We start from the raw sequence: 18,742 nt of genomic DNA, 5'->3' as shown, positions 1-18,742 counted from the left end.
AACAATAGACATTCGTATACATTTCTGGTAGGAGTGCAATTTTGTGAAACTCCTAAGGAGGGAAATTGGGCAACATCTAACAAAACTAAATATGAGTATGACTGAACCATTCCAATAGGAATCTGCACAAAGACACAATTCCAACATACAAGACAACGTGTGTATAAGGTTATTGTGAAATTATTGATAATAGCAAAGTACTTGGGAAAAGGCAAATATACATTAATATAAGACAGATTGAATAGATTGTAATGCATCCATGCAATAAAAAATAATGAGGAAGATCTCTATGTACCAATGAGGGGTAAATTCCATAAACAAAGGACAGTTCTCTATTATTCTCTATTATTAGTTCTTTTTATTCCCCTTAACAAAGTTTTATAGTTTTTAGTGTATGTCTTACACATATTTTGTTAAATATTTGATTTTTAAAAAAGATTTTGTGATGAAATGTATGACATTTATCATTTTAACCATTTTTAAGTGGAAAAGTGTTCATTGTTTCAATTGTTTTTACTAACATTTAGGAATATTCCATGGTATGTTGAATTATTCATTGCGAACATATAAAGATCAAATTCAGTAGCAGTAGGTATATTCACAATATTATGCTACCATCACCACCACACATTTCCAAAACCTTTTTATCATTCTAGGCTGCAGCTCTACTCACTAAACAATAACTCCTGTTTTCCTCTCTCCAGCCCTTGATGACTGCTATCCTTTCTGTCTCTATGGATTTGCCTATTCTAGGTTTTTCATATAAGTGGTATCATACATGTGTCCTCTTGTGTCTGGCTTATTCCACACACATGTAAAATAGTTAATGTTTTAATGTTTTAAATTTAAAGGTTCATTCACATTATAGCAAGGCTGAATAATATTCTGCTGTCTTTATATACCACATCCTGTTTATCCATTCATCCATCAATGGACATTTGAGTTGTTTTCACCTTTTGGTGATTATAAATAATGCTGCTATGAACGTTGCTGTGCAAATATCTGTTTGAGTCTGTGCTTTCAATTTTTTGGGTGTATACCTAGAAGTGAAATTGCTGAATCATACAGCAATTCTGTTTAACTTTTTGAGGACCCACCACAGTTTTCCACAGTAGCTGCACCATTTTACATTCCCAGCAGTAATGCACAGGGATCTAGTTTCTCTACATCCTTGTCAACACTTGTTATTTTTCTTTTCTTAAATATGTATATAATAGCCATCCTTATGGATATGAAGTGAAGCTTCATTGTGGTTTTGATTTGTGTTTTCCTAATGACTAGTGATGTTAAGCAGTTTTCGTGTTCTTATTGGCCGTTTGTACACATTTAATTGTTTCGATGCTGTTGGAAAAGTGTTTCATTTTTTCGATTGTTTTTGCTAACATATAGGGATAGTCTGTGGTATATGGAATTATTCGTTGCTAACATACAAAAATCATTTTGTTTTTAGATGGAGTCTCGCTCTGTCACCAGGCTGGAGTGCAGTGGCGCGATGTCAGCTCACTGCAATCTCTGCCTCCTGGGTTCAAGCGATTCTCCTGCCTTAGCCTCCTGAGTAACTGGGATTACAGGCACCCGCCACCATGCACAACTAATTTTTGTATTTTTAGTAGAGACGGAATTTCACCATGTTGGCCAGGATGGTCTCAATCCCCCGACCTTGTGATCCACCCACCTTGGCCTCCCAAAGTCCTGGGATTACAGACATAAGCCACCATGCCCGGCCATAAGAATCAATTTTTGTTTGATTTTGTGTCTTGCAACTTTATTAAATTCACTTACTAGTTATGGTAGTATTTTGTATTAGTAGGATATGTAGGATTTCTATCCATCGTGTCATGTTACCTGTAAAAACAGTTTTTCTTCTTTGCAATCTGTAAGCATTTTATTTCATTTTCTTGCCTTACTGCAATGATTAGAATGTCTAGTATAGTGTTGAATGGAAGCAGGAAGAGCAATAATTCTTGCCTTGTTCCTGATCTTAGGGGACAGCATTTTATCACTAAGAGTGTGTGTGTGAATACACCCTCCATTGGGCTAAGAAATTTCCTTTCATTTCTTGCTGGAGGTGGGGAGGAGTATTTAAAAAGAATGTGTAGGTTTGTCTTGAATTTTGGCAAATGTTTTACGTATATGTGTTATGGTTTTGGTATTATGTGTTCCTTAAATATTTGGTTGAATTCACCAGTGAAACCATCTCAGTTAGATGTTTTCTTTTTGGAACTTTTAAGTTAAAATTCAATTTAAATAAAAATATATGACCTTTCAGATTTTGTACTTCTTTTTGTGTCAATATTAATAATATGCATCTTTCAAAGAATCTTTTTTTTTTTTTGGGTGGGGGTAGAGACAGGGTTTTGCCATGTTGTTGATAGCAAGCCCTAACCCTGTCATAAACAAGCCTTAAAGAAACTGGCCATAAACAGGATGTCTGCAGCAATGTGACATGCTCATGATGGCTGTCATTCACACTGCTAAAAGTTGTTGGTTTACTGGAGCAGGGTAAGGAATACCCGTCCCTGCCTGGAGCAAAAAACTGCTCAAACCACAAACAACAGCAGGAGAGGCCTGTGCCTTGACAGCATGTTTTTGCTGCAGATAATCAGCCAGAGCCTGTTTCTCTGCTCCTCACTGAGATTGCTTTGTTTCCCATAAGGAATGCTTTTAGCTAACCTACAATCTATCAAAGCTATGCTTATCACTGGCTTTCTGTCAATAAATGTGTGGGTCAAGCTCTGTTCATGGCTCTCAGCTCTGAAGGCTGTCAGCCCCCAATCCCCACTTTACACTATATTCCTGTGTCTCTGTCTTAATTCCTCTAGTGCCGCTGGGTTGGAGTCTCCATGACCGAGCTGGTCTCAGCAAGCGGTGCCCAACGTGGGGGCTCGAACTCGGGTGTAAGGATCACCGGAGCGACGGTTAGAAAATGTGGAACTACACTGGAGGACACCTGAGTACTGTTAAAGCAATTCCCATGGTAAGAAGGGGAGCTCAGAAGCATCAGGGTAACAATGGGACAAGGGTCGAGCAGGCATGAGGCTTATTTGAGTCTTCTTCGACATCTCCTCAGAAAAGGAGGAGTGAAGGTTAGCACTGGCTGACTTATGCAGCTTTTTAGTGCGGTAGAGAGATACTGCCCCTGGTTTCCGAACCCAGGAACTATGAATGTAGAGGTCTGGGAAAAAGTAGGCAGCACACTGAAAAAGGCATATAAGGATGGTGCTGGGGATATTCCTATAACTGATCAGTGTGGGCTCTGGTTCATTCCACCTTGGAGCCTTTCCACACAGATTATAGGAGGAGGAATCAGAGGAAGAAGGAGAGTCTAATGAAGTAACAGAAGAGGTGACAGAACAGGTTTGCTTGCCAGCTAAAGCAACAAAGGAGGGAGAGGTTTGTCCCTACCCTTCTGCACCCCCACCCCCTCATTATTTTGAAGAAAAGGAGCGGCTTGACCCTCCGAATCTTTCCTTTCCAGAGGACACTGGGTGAAAAGTAGTTGCCCTAGTGACTGAGCAGCGCCTCGAGCAACCGCTGTCAGTTCTATTCAGGCAGGAATCCAGCAAGCTAGACGGGAGGGTGATCTGGATGCTTGGCAGTTCCCTGTTAGAATGCACCCACCTGATCAACAGGGAAATATTACGGCTACATGTGAGTCTTTCCCTTTTAAAATACTTAAAGAATTTAAACAAGCTATTAATCAACATGGACCAGGTTTTCCTTTTGTAATGGGACTGTTAAAGAATGTTGCTGTCTCCAGTCAGATGATGCCAACGGGCACGACAGGATTACTTCTAGGTAGGTCTAGTTTAAATGTAAAAAGAGTGCAAGTACAACCAGGAGTCATTGATTCAGATTATAAGGGGGAAATTCAGATTGTTATATCTACTTCTGTTCCCTGGAAAGCAGAGCCAGGAGAGCATATAGCACAACTCCTGATTGTGCTGTATGTGGAAATGGGGAGAAGCGAAACTAAAGGGACAGGAGGATCTGGAAGTACAAATAAACAAGGGAAAGCAGCTTACTGGGTAAATCAAGTTACTGATAAACATCCTACCTGTGCAATAACTATTCAGGGACAGAAATTTAAAGGTTTGGTAGATACAGGAGCAGACATTTCAGTCATTTCTCTACAGCACTGGCCGTCTGTGTGGTCAATTCAACCCACTCAATTTAACATAGTTGGAGTTGGTAAAGCCCCTGAAGTATATCAAAGTATTTATATTTTGCATTGTGAAGGACCTGATGAACAATCTGGGACTATTCAGCCAACTATAACATTTATGGGGGAGAGATTTATTACAGTAATGGGGAGTACAAGTTCCCCTTTATATAGAACAATTATATAGCCCTCAAAATCAGCATATGATGCAAGAGATGGGGTATGTGCCTGGCATGGGATTAGGAAAAAATGTACAAGGGTTAAAGAAACCACTTCAAGCGGAAGGAAAAAATTCTTGTCAGGGTTTAGGAGATCATTCTTGATGGTGGCAATTGTTAAGCCTCCAGAACCTATACCTTTAAAATGGTTAACAAGTAAGCCAATTTGGATAGAACAATGGCTGCTGACTAAAGAGAAACTGGAGGCTTTAGAGGTCTTAAGTTACTGAACAATTAGAAACAGGATATATAGCTCTAACGTTTCCCCCTGGAATTCTCCAGTCTTTGTTATTAAGAAAAAATGTGGTAAATGGAGAATGTTGACAGATCTTAGAGCCATTAATTCAGTTATACAACCTATGGGGGCATTGCAGCCTGGACTGCCTTCTGCTGCTATGATTCCAAAAAACTGGCCTTTAATAGTCATAGATTTAAAAGACTGTTTCTTTATTATCCCCTTAGCTGAGCAAGACTGTGAATGGTTTGCATTTACAATTCCTGCGGTAAACAACCTGCAGCCTGCTAAACGTTTGCATTGGAAAGTGTTACCACAAGGCATGTTAAACAGTCCAACAATTTTTCAGACTTACGTAGGACAAGCAATTGAACCTACTCGTAAAAAATGTTCACAGTGTTACATTATTCATTTTATGTACGATATACTTTGTGCTGTCCCTGCTCAGGAAATATTTTTTTTTTTTTTTTTTTTTAAAGGCTTAAAATTTATTTTAATAGGTTGATGCTGCATTACTGCTCCATTTCTCAGAAAAACTCCAAATATATCAGAGACAAATCAAACACAGTACACCAATGAAAAAAAATGCACAGCGTTGACTACCTAAGATAGGCGAGTCTAAGAGCTACTGTCAGACCTTCAGTATACAGCAACCCTGTTCCCAAGATTGTACTAGGCCTATCAAGAAAAGCTGTGAACAGCAACATCATAGACACAAAAGGGTCATTTGCTCAGGAAATATTAATCCAATGTTATAATCACTTACAAAACTCAATTTCTCGTGCTGGTTTAATTATAGCTCCTGACAAAATTCAGACTCCTACTCCTTACTCCTACTTGGGGACCTTAGTAAATGACACTACCATTGTGCCACAGAAAGTAACCACACGTAGGGATCAATTGAAAACATTAAATGACTTTCAAAAATTACTAGGAAACATTAATTGAGCATGACCTGCCCTAGGCATTCCTACCTATGCCATGAGTAATCTATTTTCTACCCTTAGAGGAGATCCTAGTCTCCCAAGCCCTCAGCAATTAACAAAGGAACCTGAGACAGAGTTACAGCTGATTGAAAAGTAAGTGCATAAAGCTCAAATAAATAGAATAGATCCAGAAAAGACTTTAGACTTACTGATTTTTCCAACTCAGCATTCACCTACTGGTGTTATTGTCCAAGAGCAGGATCTTGTAGGGCAGCTTTCCCTCCACATACTAATTCACGGACTCTCACTCCTTATTTGGATCAAATTGCTACTCTGATAGGAAATGGGAGAACTCAAATTGTTAAATTACATGGGTATGATCCTGGAAAAATTATTTTTCCTCTTACAAAGGCATAAATACAAAAAGCCTGTATAAATAGTCTTAATTGCCAACCCATTTAGCTGATTTCGTAGGTGTTCTTGATAATCACTTTCCAAAGACAAAATTATTTCAATTTTTGAAATTAACTAATTGGATTCTCCCTAGAATAACTAATTTTAAACCAATTGAAGATGCTGAAAATGTTTTTACAGATGGGTCTAGTAATGGTAAAGCTTCTTATTCTGGATCAAAAACTAAAGTTTTCCAGACACCCTATACTTCAGCTCAAAAAGCGGAGCTTGTAGTTGTAATTGAGGTGCTGACTGCTTTTGAGATGCCTGTCAGTGTAATTTCTGATTCTTTATACGTGGTTCATTCCACACAATTAATTGAAAATGCTCAGTTACAATTTCATGCAGATAAACAACTGATGACTTTATTTACCCAGTTGCAAACAGCAGTTAAGAGTAGAATGCACCCTTTTTACATTACTCATATTAGAGCTCATACACCTCTTCCAGGACCTTTGACTGCAGGAAATCAAATGGCTGATCACCTAGTTGCTATGGCATTATCTAATGCTAGACACTTTCACAATTTAACCCATGTTAATGCCTCTGGTCTCAAACGCAGATACAGCATTACCTGGAAAGAAGCTAAAGCTATTATCCAGCAATGCCCAACTTGCCAAATGGTGCATTCCTCATCTTTTACAGGAGGAGTTAATCCTCGAGGATTGGAACCTAATTCTCTTTGGTAAATGGATGTCATACATGTTCCCACTTTTGGGAGACTAGCTTATGTACATGTATGTGTAGATACATTTTCTCACTTTGTTTGGGCTACATGCCAAACGGGGGAATCTTCTGTGTTAAATGGCATCTTCTGCAATGCTTTGCAGTCATGGGCATTCCAGCTTCAGTTAAAATGGACAATGCTCCAGGCTATACTAGCCAAGCTCTAGCTACATTTTTCTCTATATGGAATATTAAACACATTACTGGCATCCCATATAATTCACAAGGGCAAGCCATTGTGGAAAGAATGAATCACTCCCTAAAACAACAATTACAAAAGCAGAAGAGGGAGAACAGTTATTATAGGAACAGTGATTATAGGACTCCACACATACAACTAAATCTAGCATTATTAACTTTAAATTTTTTGAGCCTGCCTAAAGGCCAGATGCTATCAGCAGCTGAACAGCATCTACAGAAACCAGCTTCAAAGACAGAAGCAGAACAACTGGTTTGGTGGAGAGATCCAATATCAAAAAGTTGGGAAATAGGTAAAATAATAACATGGGGTAGAGGTTATGTTTGTTTCTCCAGGCCAAAACCGGCAGCCGATTTGGATATCATCAAGACACCTGAAACCTTATCATGAGCCAGATGCTGAGGAAGAGATTTTGGGAGGAACCCAAGGATCCCCCACTTGCAGCCATGTCGAGACTGACAATAAGTCCACCTTTCCTGCTTGTAGTGGGTGATTTAAAACTTGATCTCCCTAATCATCACGTGACTTGTCAAGAATGTAGATTGTTTTCTTGTGTGAATTTTTCCTTGTATAATACTGATCATTCTATTTTAGTGGTAAGAGCCCAAGAAGGAGTGTGGATACCTGTAAAGCTTTCCCATCCTTGGGAAGCCTCTCCTTTTGTGCATATTATTACTGAAATGCTTCAGAAGATTCTGAGACACTCTCAGCGTTTCATTGCTACTTTAATTTTAGTCATTATAGGATTGATTCCTGTCACAGTTATTGCTGCAGCAGCTGGAGTTGCTTTGCATTCCACAGTACAAACAGCAGACTATGTAAATAATTGGCAGAAAAATTCTACTTTGCTGTGGAATTCCCAAACTAAGATAGACCAGAAACTAGCTAATCAAATCAATTATCTCCAACAAACTGTAATGTGGCTAGGAGATCGAGTAGTTAGTCTAGAATATAGAATGCAGCTACAATGTGATTGGAATACTTCTGATTTTTGCATTACTCCTTATGTGTATAATGAAACAGAGCATGAGTGGGAAAGAGTTAAGAAACATTTAAAAGGTCATATTGGAAATTTACTTTAGATATTACAAAACTGAAGAAACAAATATTTCAAGCTTCTCAGGCACATCTGATGCTAATGCCAGGAACTGAAGTGCTTGAAGGTGCTTCAGATGGATTAGCAGCTATTAACCTGTTAAAATGGATCAAGACTCTTGGAGGTTCTGTGATTTCAATGATGACTGTGCTTTTAATCGGTGTTGTTTGCCTTTATATAGTCTGCAGATGTGGATCCCGAATCCTGTGAGAAGTGGTCTACTGTGACAAAGCTGCCTATGCCTTTATCACTTTGCAAAAACAAAAAGGGGGGACATGTTGGTAGCAAGCCCTAACCCTGTCATAAACAGACCTTAAAGAAACTGGCCATAAACAGGATTTCTGCAGCAATGTGACATGCTCATGATGGCTGTCATGTACACTGCTAAAAGTTGTTGGTTTAATGGAGCAGGGCAAGGAACACCTGGCCCTACCTGGAGTGAAAAACTGCTCAAACCACAAATGATAGCAGGAGAGGCTTGTGCCTTGAGAGCATGTTTTTGCTGCAGATAATCAACTGGAGCCTGTTTCTCTGCTCCTCACTGAAATTGCTTTGTTTCCCATAAGGAATGCTTTTAGCTGATCTACAATCTGCAAAAGCAATGCTTATCACTGGCTTTCTGTCAGTAAATGTCTGGGTCAAACTCTGTTTGTGGCTTTCAGCTCTGAAGGCTGTCAACCCCCTAATCCTCATTTTCTACTGTATTCCTGTGTCTTTGTCTTAATTCCTCTAGCACTACTGGGTTAGGGTCTCCACAACCGAGCTGGTCTCGGCACCATGTTGCTCAGGCTAGTCTTGAACTCCTGTAATCCTCCCACAAAGTGCTGGGATTACAGGTGTGAGCCACCACACCTGGCCAGAATCTTCCATTTTAACCTGTCAAATTTATTAGCATAAAAATTTTTAACATTCCTTTATTATCCTTGCATGTCTGTAGTACTTGCAGTGAAAGAATTCTTTTTCATTTCTGAAATTGGTCATTTGCAACTTTTCTCTTTTTTCTGAATCAGTCTAGCTCGAAGTTTATCATTTTTATTGATCATACTTTTTTCTATTTTACTGATTTCCATTCTTTACTATTTACTTCATGTTTAATTTGCTCTGCTTTTCCTAGCTTTTCTTTTCTTTTTTTGAGACAGAATCTCACTCTGTAGCCCAGGTTGGAGTGCAGTGGCATGCTCTTGGCTTACTGCAACCTCCACCTCCTGGCTCAAACAATTCTCCTGCCTCAGCCTCCCGAGTAGCTGGGACTATAGGTGCCCACCACCACACCTGGCTAATTTTTGTATTTTTAGTAGAGACAGGGTTTCATCATGTTGGGCAGACTGGTCTAGAACTCCTGACTTCAAGTGATTCACCCACCTTGGCCTCCCACAGTGTTGGGATTACAGGTGTGAGCCACCATGCCTGGTCAACGTTTTTTAGCTTTTCAAGGTGGAAATCTACATCACTGATTTAAGACATTTCCTCTTTCCTAAGCACTTAACATTATCAGTTTCATTGTATGCACTGCTTTAACTGTATCCCATAAATTTTCATAAGTTCTGTTTCTATTGTCATTCTGCTCAAAATGTTTTCTGATTTCCTTTGCTATTTTTCTTTAATTCTTAGGTTAATTCCCAAATATTAGGGGATTTTCCAGATACCTTTTTGCTAGAATTTGGTTTTGTTATTTAATGTCATCTGTGTGGTCTAAGAATATGCTCTGTATAACTTCAAGATTTTAAAACTTACTGACATTTATTTTTTGGCCCAGCATATAGTTTAATTTTCAGGTAATGTTATTTGTGCATTTGAAAAAAAAAATGTATCTTCTGTCTTGTCGAGTGTTCTTAAATGACAATAAGGTCGAATTTGGTTGATAGTGTTGTTTGCCATCTTTTATGTCTTAACTGATTTTCTATATACTTGTTATACCAATTACTGAGAGAGCAGTAGTAAAATTTCCAACCATAATTGTGTATTTCTTCATTTTTCCTTTTAGTTTTTTCCATTTTTCTTCATATCCTTTGAGGTTCTATTACTTGGACATATACATTTGGGACTGTTATATCTTCATGATGATTTGACCCACTTATCATGAAATGTCCCTCTTTTACCCTGTTAATATTCACTGTTCTGAATACTATTTCCTGATATTACTATAGTCACCCCATCATTTGTTAGACTAGCATTTGCATGTTATAGATTACTTTAAATCATTTAAATTTTAACCTTCTTGAACTCTAAACACTGCCTTTTGGTTGGAGTGTTTAGAGTCCATTTACATAACGTAATTATTGATGTGGTTTCTTTAAATCCCACATCTTACTATTTGTTTTCTATTTGTTCCAGCTGTTCATTGTCCCCTCCCCTTTTACTGCCTTCTTTTGAGTTATTTGAGTATTTTTTGTTATCTCATTTTATCTCTACTCCATTTATTGGTTAGATTTCTGTGATGGATGATGTTAAATGCTGCTCAGGTTCCTCTTCAAATCAAGAAATACTTCAAGAAGTCATTATTGTTTCCCCTGCTGGGAGACCTGTTGACCGATAGCTTTCTGCTGACAGACACTTCAGGGATTGCCATGATTGCAGAAAGCTACCTTGCTCAAGGTCATTCCCCTTCCCAAGGTGACTAACATCCAGTGCTGAATGCAAGAATATTAAGGTCTGACCATCTCAATCCAACTCAGCCCAATTCTGAAGAGTCATTCTAGCTCTGTAGTTTCATATGGACTTGGCCAAGGCTATTATTGGGCTAGCATAACAACCTGGCTTCTCATCCTGCCCACCCCTGCTTGTGTCGCCTTCCTTCTACAGGTATTTGTCCCAAGAGCACTCCTTAATAAACACCCTACACACTGAACTCCATCTCTGCTCATCTCTTGAACTCTGCTCTAGTTTGAGTTCACTCATGAACTCAACCTGCAACAGCTTCTTTGTTTTAGTTCTTAGTGGTTGCTGTAGGCATTGCCGATATGCACATTTTAACCTATTACAGTTGTGTTAGTTTGCTAGGGCTGCCATAACAAAATACTACAGACTGGATGGCTTAAACAACAGACATTTATCTCCTCTTAGTTCTGGAGGCCAGAAGTCCAAGATCAAGGTGTTCGCAGATTTGGCTTCTCCTGAGGCCTCTCTCTTTCTTTCTGTGTCCTCACATGGTCTTTTCTTTGTGGATATGCACATCTGGTGTCCCCCCCTCTATTCTTTCTTTATATATATACACACACATGTGTATATATATAGGTATATGTGTATATATACACTTTAAATTCTAGGGTACATGTGCACAACGTGCAGGTTTGTTACATAGGTATACATGTGCCATGTTGGTTTGCTGCACCCATTAACTTGTCATTTACATTGGGTATTTCTCCTAATGCTATCCCTCCCCTAGCCCCCCACCCCACGACAGGCCCTGGTGTGTGATGTTCCCCTTCCTGTGTCCAAGTGATCTCATTGTTCAATTCCCATCTATGAGCGAGAACATGCGGTGTTTGGTTTCCTGTCCTTGTGATAGTTTGCTCAGAATGACGATTTCCAGCTTCATCCATGTCCCTGCAAAGGACACGAATTCATCCTTTTTTATGGCTGCATAGTACTCCATGCTGTATATGTGCCAAATTTTCTTAATCCAGTCTATCATTGATGGACATTTGGGTTGGTTCCAAGTCTTTGCTATTGTGAATAGTGTTGCAATAAACATATGTGTGCATGTGTCTTTATAGTAGCATGATTTATAATCCTTTGGGTATATACCCAGTAATGGGATTGCTGGGTCAAACAGTATTTCTAGCTCTAGATCCTTGAGGAATCGCTACACTGTCTTCCACAATGGCTGAACTAATTTACACTCCCACCAACAGTGTAAAAGCGTTCCTATTTCTACACATCCTCTCCAGCATCTGTTTTTCCTGACTTTTTAATGATTGCCATTCTAACTGGTGTGAGACGATATCTCACTGTCATTTTGATTTGCATTTCTCTGATGACCAGTGATGATGAGCATTTTTTCATGTGTCTGTTGGCTGTATGAATGTCTTTTGAGAAATGTCTGTTCATATCCTTTGCCCACTTTTTGATGGGGTTGTTTTTTTCTTGTAAATTTGTTTGAGTTCTTTGTAGGTTCTGGATATTAGACCTTTGTCAGATGAGTAGATTGCAAAAATTTTCTCCCATTCTGTAGGTTGCCTGTTCACTCTGATGGTAGTTTCTTTTGCTGTGCAGAAGCTCTTTAGTTTAATTAGATCCCATTTGTCAATTTTTGCTTTTGTTGCCGTTGCTTTTGGTGTTTTAGACATGAAGTCCTTGCCCATGCCTATGTCCTGAATGGTATTACCTAGGTTTTCTTCTAGGGTTTTTATGGTATTAGGTCTAACATTTAAGTCTCTAATCCATCATATGAATTCAACATATGAATTTTGGGGGGACAAAATGCAAAAGTATACTGTTCCCAGAGGGGCTCAAATGTGAACAAAAGAAAAAATATGCCCATACTTTTTTCTTTTTTTTTTTTAAACTGTCAATTAATTACTTTATTTCATATAAAAGTTACATTGAGGCCAGGTGCAGGAGCTCACGCCTCCCGGGTTCATGCCATTCTCCTGCCTCAGCCTTCCAAGTAGCTGGGACTACAGGCACTCGCCACCACACCTGGCTAATTTTTTGTATTTTTAGTAGAGATGAGTTTTCACCATGTTAGCCAGGATGGTCTCGATCTCCTGACTTCATGATCTGCCTGCCTCAACCTTCCAAAGTGCTGGGATTACAGGCGTGAGCCACCGCGCCCAGCCAGGACCACTCTCTTATGCCTCCTGTCAAAACCCTCTAAAACTCCCTGGGGTCCAATCCCTCTTGGTTTAATCTTCTGTCACCTCTGTCATCTCTAACCCACCTGGCTCATCAGGGAGGTACAGGAAGCTGAAGAAAAGGAAGTCCCTCAGAATTCACTGGAGGAATATTCTGCCACTTGTTCAATTTGCCGTGACCCGTCCGACTCCCACCTGCCTCAGAGGTGTGCCAAAATCACACCTGAGGAAGAGAAAGTCGACTCTGCTCTGGATATAGGCAGTGAATCTTCACATTAAAAAGGGGAAGAGGAAGTGCTAAACATTCTCCCAGGTAGCCTCTATATTATTTGTCCTTTTGTACTTCTGCCTAGGCTGAGAAAGGTCAACTCTGAGGACAGGGCCTATAGATACATATTGGTTTGAATCAGGAAGTAGGATTAAATATTAAACACAAATATCAGGTGGCTCAGGGGGCTTCCCTCTCCTCCTCAGCCCATGTCATACTTTAGTCTCCCTGGCCCCAGTATCAGGTTATTGGGTCCCACACAGGTGTGATAAACTCATACCCACCTGTGTATAGGAGGTATACAGGAGGCACCTGTCAGACCTCCTATCTTGGATCCAATGCCTCTTGTCCCCTGCAGTGATGTAATTTGTGACCTTGAACAATGTCTATGGAGTTTCTATGCCTATTCAAGACCATTGGCAGCCTTTCCTATAGATTTGGGGATGTTGTTACCCTGGGTTCACTGCTCCCAGGCCCAGTCTCTATCTCCTTTAAGTGGGCTTATGTTAGCTTAGCAGTTACCTCGAAACCAGGACATAAACACTTCTATCTTTACCTTGCTTATAAGTTTCCATAAAGCAAGGCTGGGCCCTGAGTTCACTCTACTCATGGGCAGTGTTTCTGTGTAACATTGCAGAATCTCTTTTATGCAAGGGTTTTTAGAATATATCCATCAGTTCAGTCTTGTGTGTAAACTCCTCTAAATATTCAACAATAATGACATCTGATGAGACAAGACAGTATCACAGCAACACTTCTAGAAATTAGGCCAGTTTCTAAGATCTTGGGGAAAATTGTTTAACTCTTTAACAGTCTTAGGTCAGAGGATATGGAATTATGATGTACCAGAAGAGGAAGATTCAGCCCCATGGACCTGGAAAGCAGGCCCATCTACTTCTCTTAAGACTTAACCTAGGGCATCCTAGACACTTTCTGTGAGAATACCATATTCTGATGCTGAGAATGTTTATGTCCTTGTGCTATGATTGGACACTGATTTGGTCATGTGTGGAGTATAATTTGCTTAACGTGACCCGCTTATTTGCAGAAAATCAAAATGATAATGAAGAAGAGGAAAGGAAACAGCCAGTGTCTCCCAGGTAACTGATTTGTGGGATGTTAGTTCAATAGTGACATCTGGAGACTGAAGACCCAGTGAAAAATAGGAAATGATGAATAGAAGTTTTTTTATTCTTTTATTTTTTGAGATGGAGTCTCGCTCTGTCACCCAGGCTGGAGTGCAGTGCGTGATCTCAGCTCCCTGAAACCTCCGCCTCCCAGGTTCAAGTGATTCTGTTGCCTCAGCCTCCCAAGTAGCTAGGATTACAGGCGCCTGCCACCATGCCTGGCTAATTTTTTATATTTTTAGTAGAGACGGGGTTTCACCATGTTGGCCAAAATGGTCTCAATCTGACCTTGTGATCTGCCCACCTTGGCCTCTCAAAATGCTGTGATTACAGGCATAAGCTACCATGCCTGGCCGAATAGAAGTATTTTATCCATTTGGTCATGTACGAATTATTCTTTTGAACAATGTTTTTGTGTTTTTTCTATTACTGTGGTACTCATATAGATTTCAATTTCTTTCTTTCTTTCTTTTTTTGACAGAGTCTCACTCAGTCATCCAGGTAGAGTGCAGTGGTGCAATCATGGCTCACTGCAGCTTCGACCTCCCTTGCTCAAGTGATCCTCCTGCCTCAGCCTGGTTTCAACTGCTTAATCTCTCTCAAGCACAGTAATCTACAATCAGTTGACCCAAGTGAACTCACCAAACTCATGGATTTCCTGATATCACCTGTCCTCTTCCATGTGGTTAAATCCAGGGTGAGATAACTGTTTGGTGTCAGCATGCTGGCAAGTATTTGAACACAAGAGGAGAAACTTGAAAAAAAACAAAATCAACTCCACATTATGTCAAAATATGAGAGTTTTGTTTCTCTTTTCCCATGAGTTTCTAATCTGGGCAATTCACCGAACACATGCTATCTCTGTCTCTCTCTATCTTTCTCTCTCTCTCAACATCTGACGGCAGCCACAGTCTGTCCCACCATGAAGAGAATAATTTGTACCTTTTATTGGGTCAGCCCCTTTGCTTTCTGCAACCGTTGCCTTATGCCTTCCATCAAATCCATCTAGGAGTCTATGGTCCCCGGCCCCCTTGAATTAACCTCAGACCTTCAGTCTAACCTACCCCATGAGTCTCAGCAGGGAGGTGCCACAGGTGGCAGAGCAGGAAGTCCCCTGAAAGTTATGGGATGGATGTCATTTGACTCCTTTGATTCTTGCTGACCTGTCTGGCTCCCATCTGTCTTACAGAAGCACCTTGTACTCATTTGAGAAACAGCAAGTCCACTTGGCTCCTGATGAGGGAGGAGTGCTCCACTGTGAATGTGATAAACATCCAAATGATGTCTCAGGTAGACCTCATAAGCCTTGCACCCTGAGCCCCAGCGTGGGCTTAGAGAGTCATCAATGTGGCCAGGAATCATAGACACGAGTTGTTTTGAATCAGATTCTAGAGTTGAATTTGAAACACTGACATGGGTTGGGTCAGTGAGCTCTGCTCTCTTCCTTGTCTCAGGCCATGCCTGTGTCATCTTGGGCCCACTGTCAGGATATTGGACCCAAGACAGATGTGACAAATTCACACCAACCTGTGCAGCATATATCCAAGAGGTGTCTGTGAGATGTCTTAATTTGAATAAAATTTGTCTTGCCAGCTATTATTGTGTTCCTTATAAATTTCTTTTCCCAACCATGTCCCTTGAAGTTCTATGACTACCCAAGGTCAGTGGCATCTTTGTCTACCTTTCTGTGGAAGATGGCACCAAGGTTTCATTGAACCCAGGCCCATTCTCTGTCTTTGATGTTGGCTTGTTGTAGCTAAGCAGGCCATTGTCTTGCTGGCATGTTTCTGGAAGCAAGACTGAGCACTGTCACTCCTAGGTGCCCAAATAGCCAATGTTACCGTGTAGCTTCAGAGATTAATTTTGGTTCAAGGGTCTGTAGATTCCCTCCACCCTTCCAATTTCAGTGTTTAAAATGCTCTAAGCTGTGAACAATCTGGGTATTTGATGAGAGAAGGCTAAATATTGCAGTTTCCTTTCTAGAAAACATCTGGGGGTATTTGCTTTGAATAGGTATGAAAAAATATTGCTTACCTGTTTGCACAGTCTCAGGACAGATCGTATTGAGATAATGATCTACAAGAATAGGGAGATTTCACCCCTAGGCTCAGGGAAACCCAAGACATTTCTATCATGACAGGACCTCAGGCCTCCCGAAATATTTCTCTCACAGTGTCCTGTTCTCACACTGAGGAGACTGATGGCTCTGTGTTAGGATTGGATGGTGGATTATTCATGGGTGTAGGAGAATCTGCTTAATTTGTCTTTCCCTGTCTGAAATTATTTACAGGACTTAAACATAACAAAGAGGAGGTCCAAGACCCATCATGCCCCAGGTAACTCTAAGGAATTGCAGACAGTTAATTCAGTGTGGACATCTGGAGACTCCAGATGCAGGAAAACACAGAATGTGCTGAATGTTTGTTCCATCTGTTCAGCCAATTATGAAATATTTATGTTATTAGCATTGCCTGTTTTCATTGTATACTGTATTTATATTATCCCCTCTTATTGATTCTTCTCAATTGTACTAACCTGTCTTCAGTTGACTCAGCTGAACTGATCTATCACAGATGTTTTCTGCAGTCCACTTTTCTATTTTTATTGCTTAATGTGAATTGGAGATGCACATCTGATGGCTGTGTCTTGGTGTTACCATGTGTGCAAGTATATGATAGCATGAAAGTGAATGAAAAACTTCATATCATGCTACAATATTGAGAAAAAGAGATAGTGAAGATACAATATCTCTAAGATTCTAGGAAGACTCAAGAGCTCATGTTCATGTTGCCTCTGCATGCTGCTTTCAACCCGATTTATGCAAAAGTGCTGAATGCACCTTGATGTCCCTCCGTGTGCACTGTGTGTCATGGCCATTTCGTACAGGGATCATTCCATCTCATTCGTCTTCAGCTCATTGTCTGCCCAGTGCACCGAGCCTCTGCTGCTCTCTCTCTTCTGCCCCATATGGGGAAGGATTTTTCTGTTTCTCTGAGGGGCCTGCCCTTTCCTTTCTCTGGCCTTTCCTGGAGGCCTCCCTTTAGTCAGCTGGGCACTGTGGTTTTGGTTCCCTCTGGTGTTTATCTTCAGTCTTTCCCACCCTCCAGGCTCAGCAGGCAGTTTCTGGAGGTAGAAGAGTGGGATGTTTCAGAAGACTCACTGGATGAAGATTACTTGACTCCTTCGATTGAACATAACCTGTCTGACTGCCACCAGCCTTATAGGAGCATCTTGTGCTCATTGGAGGAACAGCTCGCCTGCTCTGCTCTGGATGCAGCCTATGAGTACTCCACCCTGAAGGTCATAAAGTTCCACTGGTCTCCCTCCCAGGCAACCTCTATATATTTTTGTTTCTGCAATTTGTACATGACATTCCTGCACTTAGATTGTTTTGAGCCTGGCTCTTGGATCTAGTTTTAAACACAGACATCCAATGGGTGGAACTTTCCTCTCCTCTTGTCTTAGGTGACTCCTGTGTCACCCAGCTCCTTCTCACAAGCGTGGATTGTGGGCATCGAGACAGGCTGGTGTGGAGAACAGTAAGGTGCAACTGTAAATGCTTGGCTACCAATAGCTCAGCTGAAGACTTCTTTTAAAAATTTTTTTAAATTTTTAAAATTTATTTTACTTTAAGTTCTAGGATACATGTGCAGAATGTGCAGGTTTGTTACATAGGTACAGGTGTGCCACGGTGGTTTGCTGCATCTATTGATCCGTCCTCTATGTTCCCTCCCCTCCCCTCCCCCGCTACCCCACAATAAGCCCTAGTGTGTGTTGTTCCCCTCCCTGTGTCCATATGTTCTCATTGTTTGACTCCCACCTATGAATGAGAACATGTGGTATTTGGTTTTCTATTCCTGTGTTAGTTTGCTGAGGATGATGGCTTCCAGTTTCATCCATGTCCCCGCAAAGGACACGATCTTATTCCTTTTTATGGCCTCATAGTATTCCATGGTGTATATGTACCATATTTTCTTTATCCAATATTGATGGCCATTTGGGTTGGTTTCATGACTTTTCTATTGTAAATAGTGTGGCAATAAACATACGCATGCATGTGTCTTTATAGTAGAATGATTTATATTCCTTTGGGTATATACCCAGTAATGGGATTGCTGGGTCAAATCGTATTTCTCATTCTAGATCCTTGAGGAATTGCCATACTGTCTTCCAGAATAATTGAACTAATTTACATTCCCATCAGCAGTGTAAAAGCATTCCTATTTCTCACAGCCTTGCCAGCATCTATTGTTTCTTGACTTTTTAATAATCACCATCTGACTGGCGTGAGATGGTATCTCATTGTGGTTTTGATTGCATTACTCTATGAGCTTTTTTTCCTGTGTTTTTTGGCCACACAAAATGTCTTCTTTTGAGAAGAGTCTGTTCATATCCTTTGCTCACTTTTTGATGGGGATGCTTGTTTTTTTCCTGTAACTTCGTTTAAGTTCCTGGTAAATTCTGGATATTAGACCTTTGTCAGATGAGTAGATTGCAAAAATTTTCTCCCATTCTGTAGGTTGTCTGTTCACTCTG

General features: G+C 40.4%; 2 protein-coding genes across 2 annotated transcripts in view; both read left to right on the top strand.

Annotated features, from left to right (window-relative positions):
* XYLB (xylulokinase) overlaps positions 1 to 7,311 on the top strand; it is a 76,833-nt gene extending 69,522 nt beyond the window's left edge. Inside the window, exons 19-20 of the mRNA XM_023231756.1 lie at positions 2,823 to 2,977; positions 7,255 to 7,311. Coding sequence (XP_023087524.1) covers positions 2,823 to 2,954 — 132 coding nt within the window. The 3' untranslated portion in view covers positions 2,955 to 2,977; positions 7,255 to 7,311. The remainder of the gene's footprint in view (positions 1 to 2,822; positions 2,978 to 7,254) is intronic.
* A 5,418-nt stretch (positions 7,312 to 12,729) lies between these two features.
* LOC111555362 (neuroblastoma breakpoint family member 6-like) lies at positions 12,730 to 17,883 on the top strand. Its single transcript, XM_023231323.1, has 6 exons — positions 12,730 to 13,124; positions 14,128 to 14,179; positions 14,688 to 14,903; positions 15,396 to 15,496; positions 16,497 to 16,542; positions 17,314 to 17,883. The coding sequence occupies exons 3-6, from the start codon at positions 14,887 to 14,889 to the stop codon at positions 17,618 to 17,620; spliced, it is 471 nt and encodes a 156-aa protein (XP_023087091.1). The 5' UTR covers positions 12,730 to 13,124; positions 14,128 to 14,179; positions 14,688 to 14,886; the 3' UTR covers positions 17,621 to 17,883.
* Positions 17,884 to 18,742: the final 859 nt, after the last annotated feature.

The sequence above is a fragment of the Piliocolobus tephrosceles genome, chromosome 2 (genome assembly GCF_002776525.5).
Source record: "Piliocolobus tephrosceles isolate RC106 chromosome 2, ASM277652v3, whole genome shotgun sequence".
Classification (NCBI taxonomy): Eukaryota; Metazoa; Chordata; class Mammalia; order Primates; family Cercopithecidae; genus Piliocolobus; species Piliocolobus tephrosceles.
This window is presented reverse-complemented; position numbering and strand designations above follow the sequence as displayed.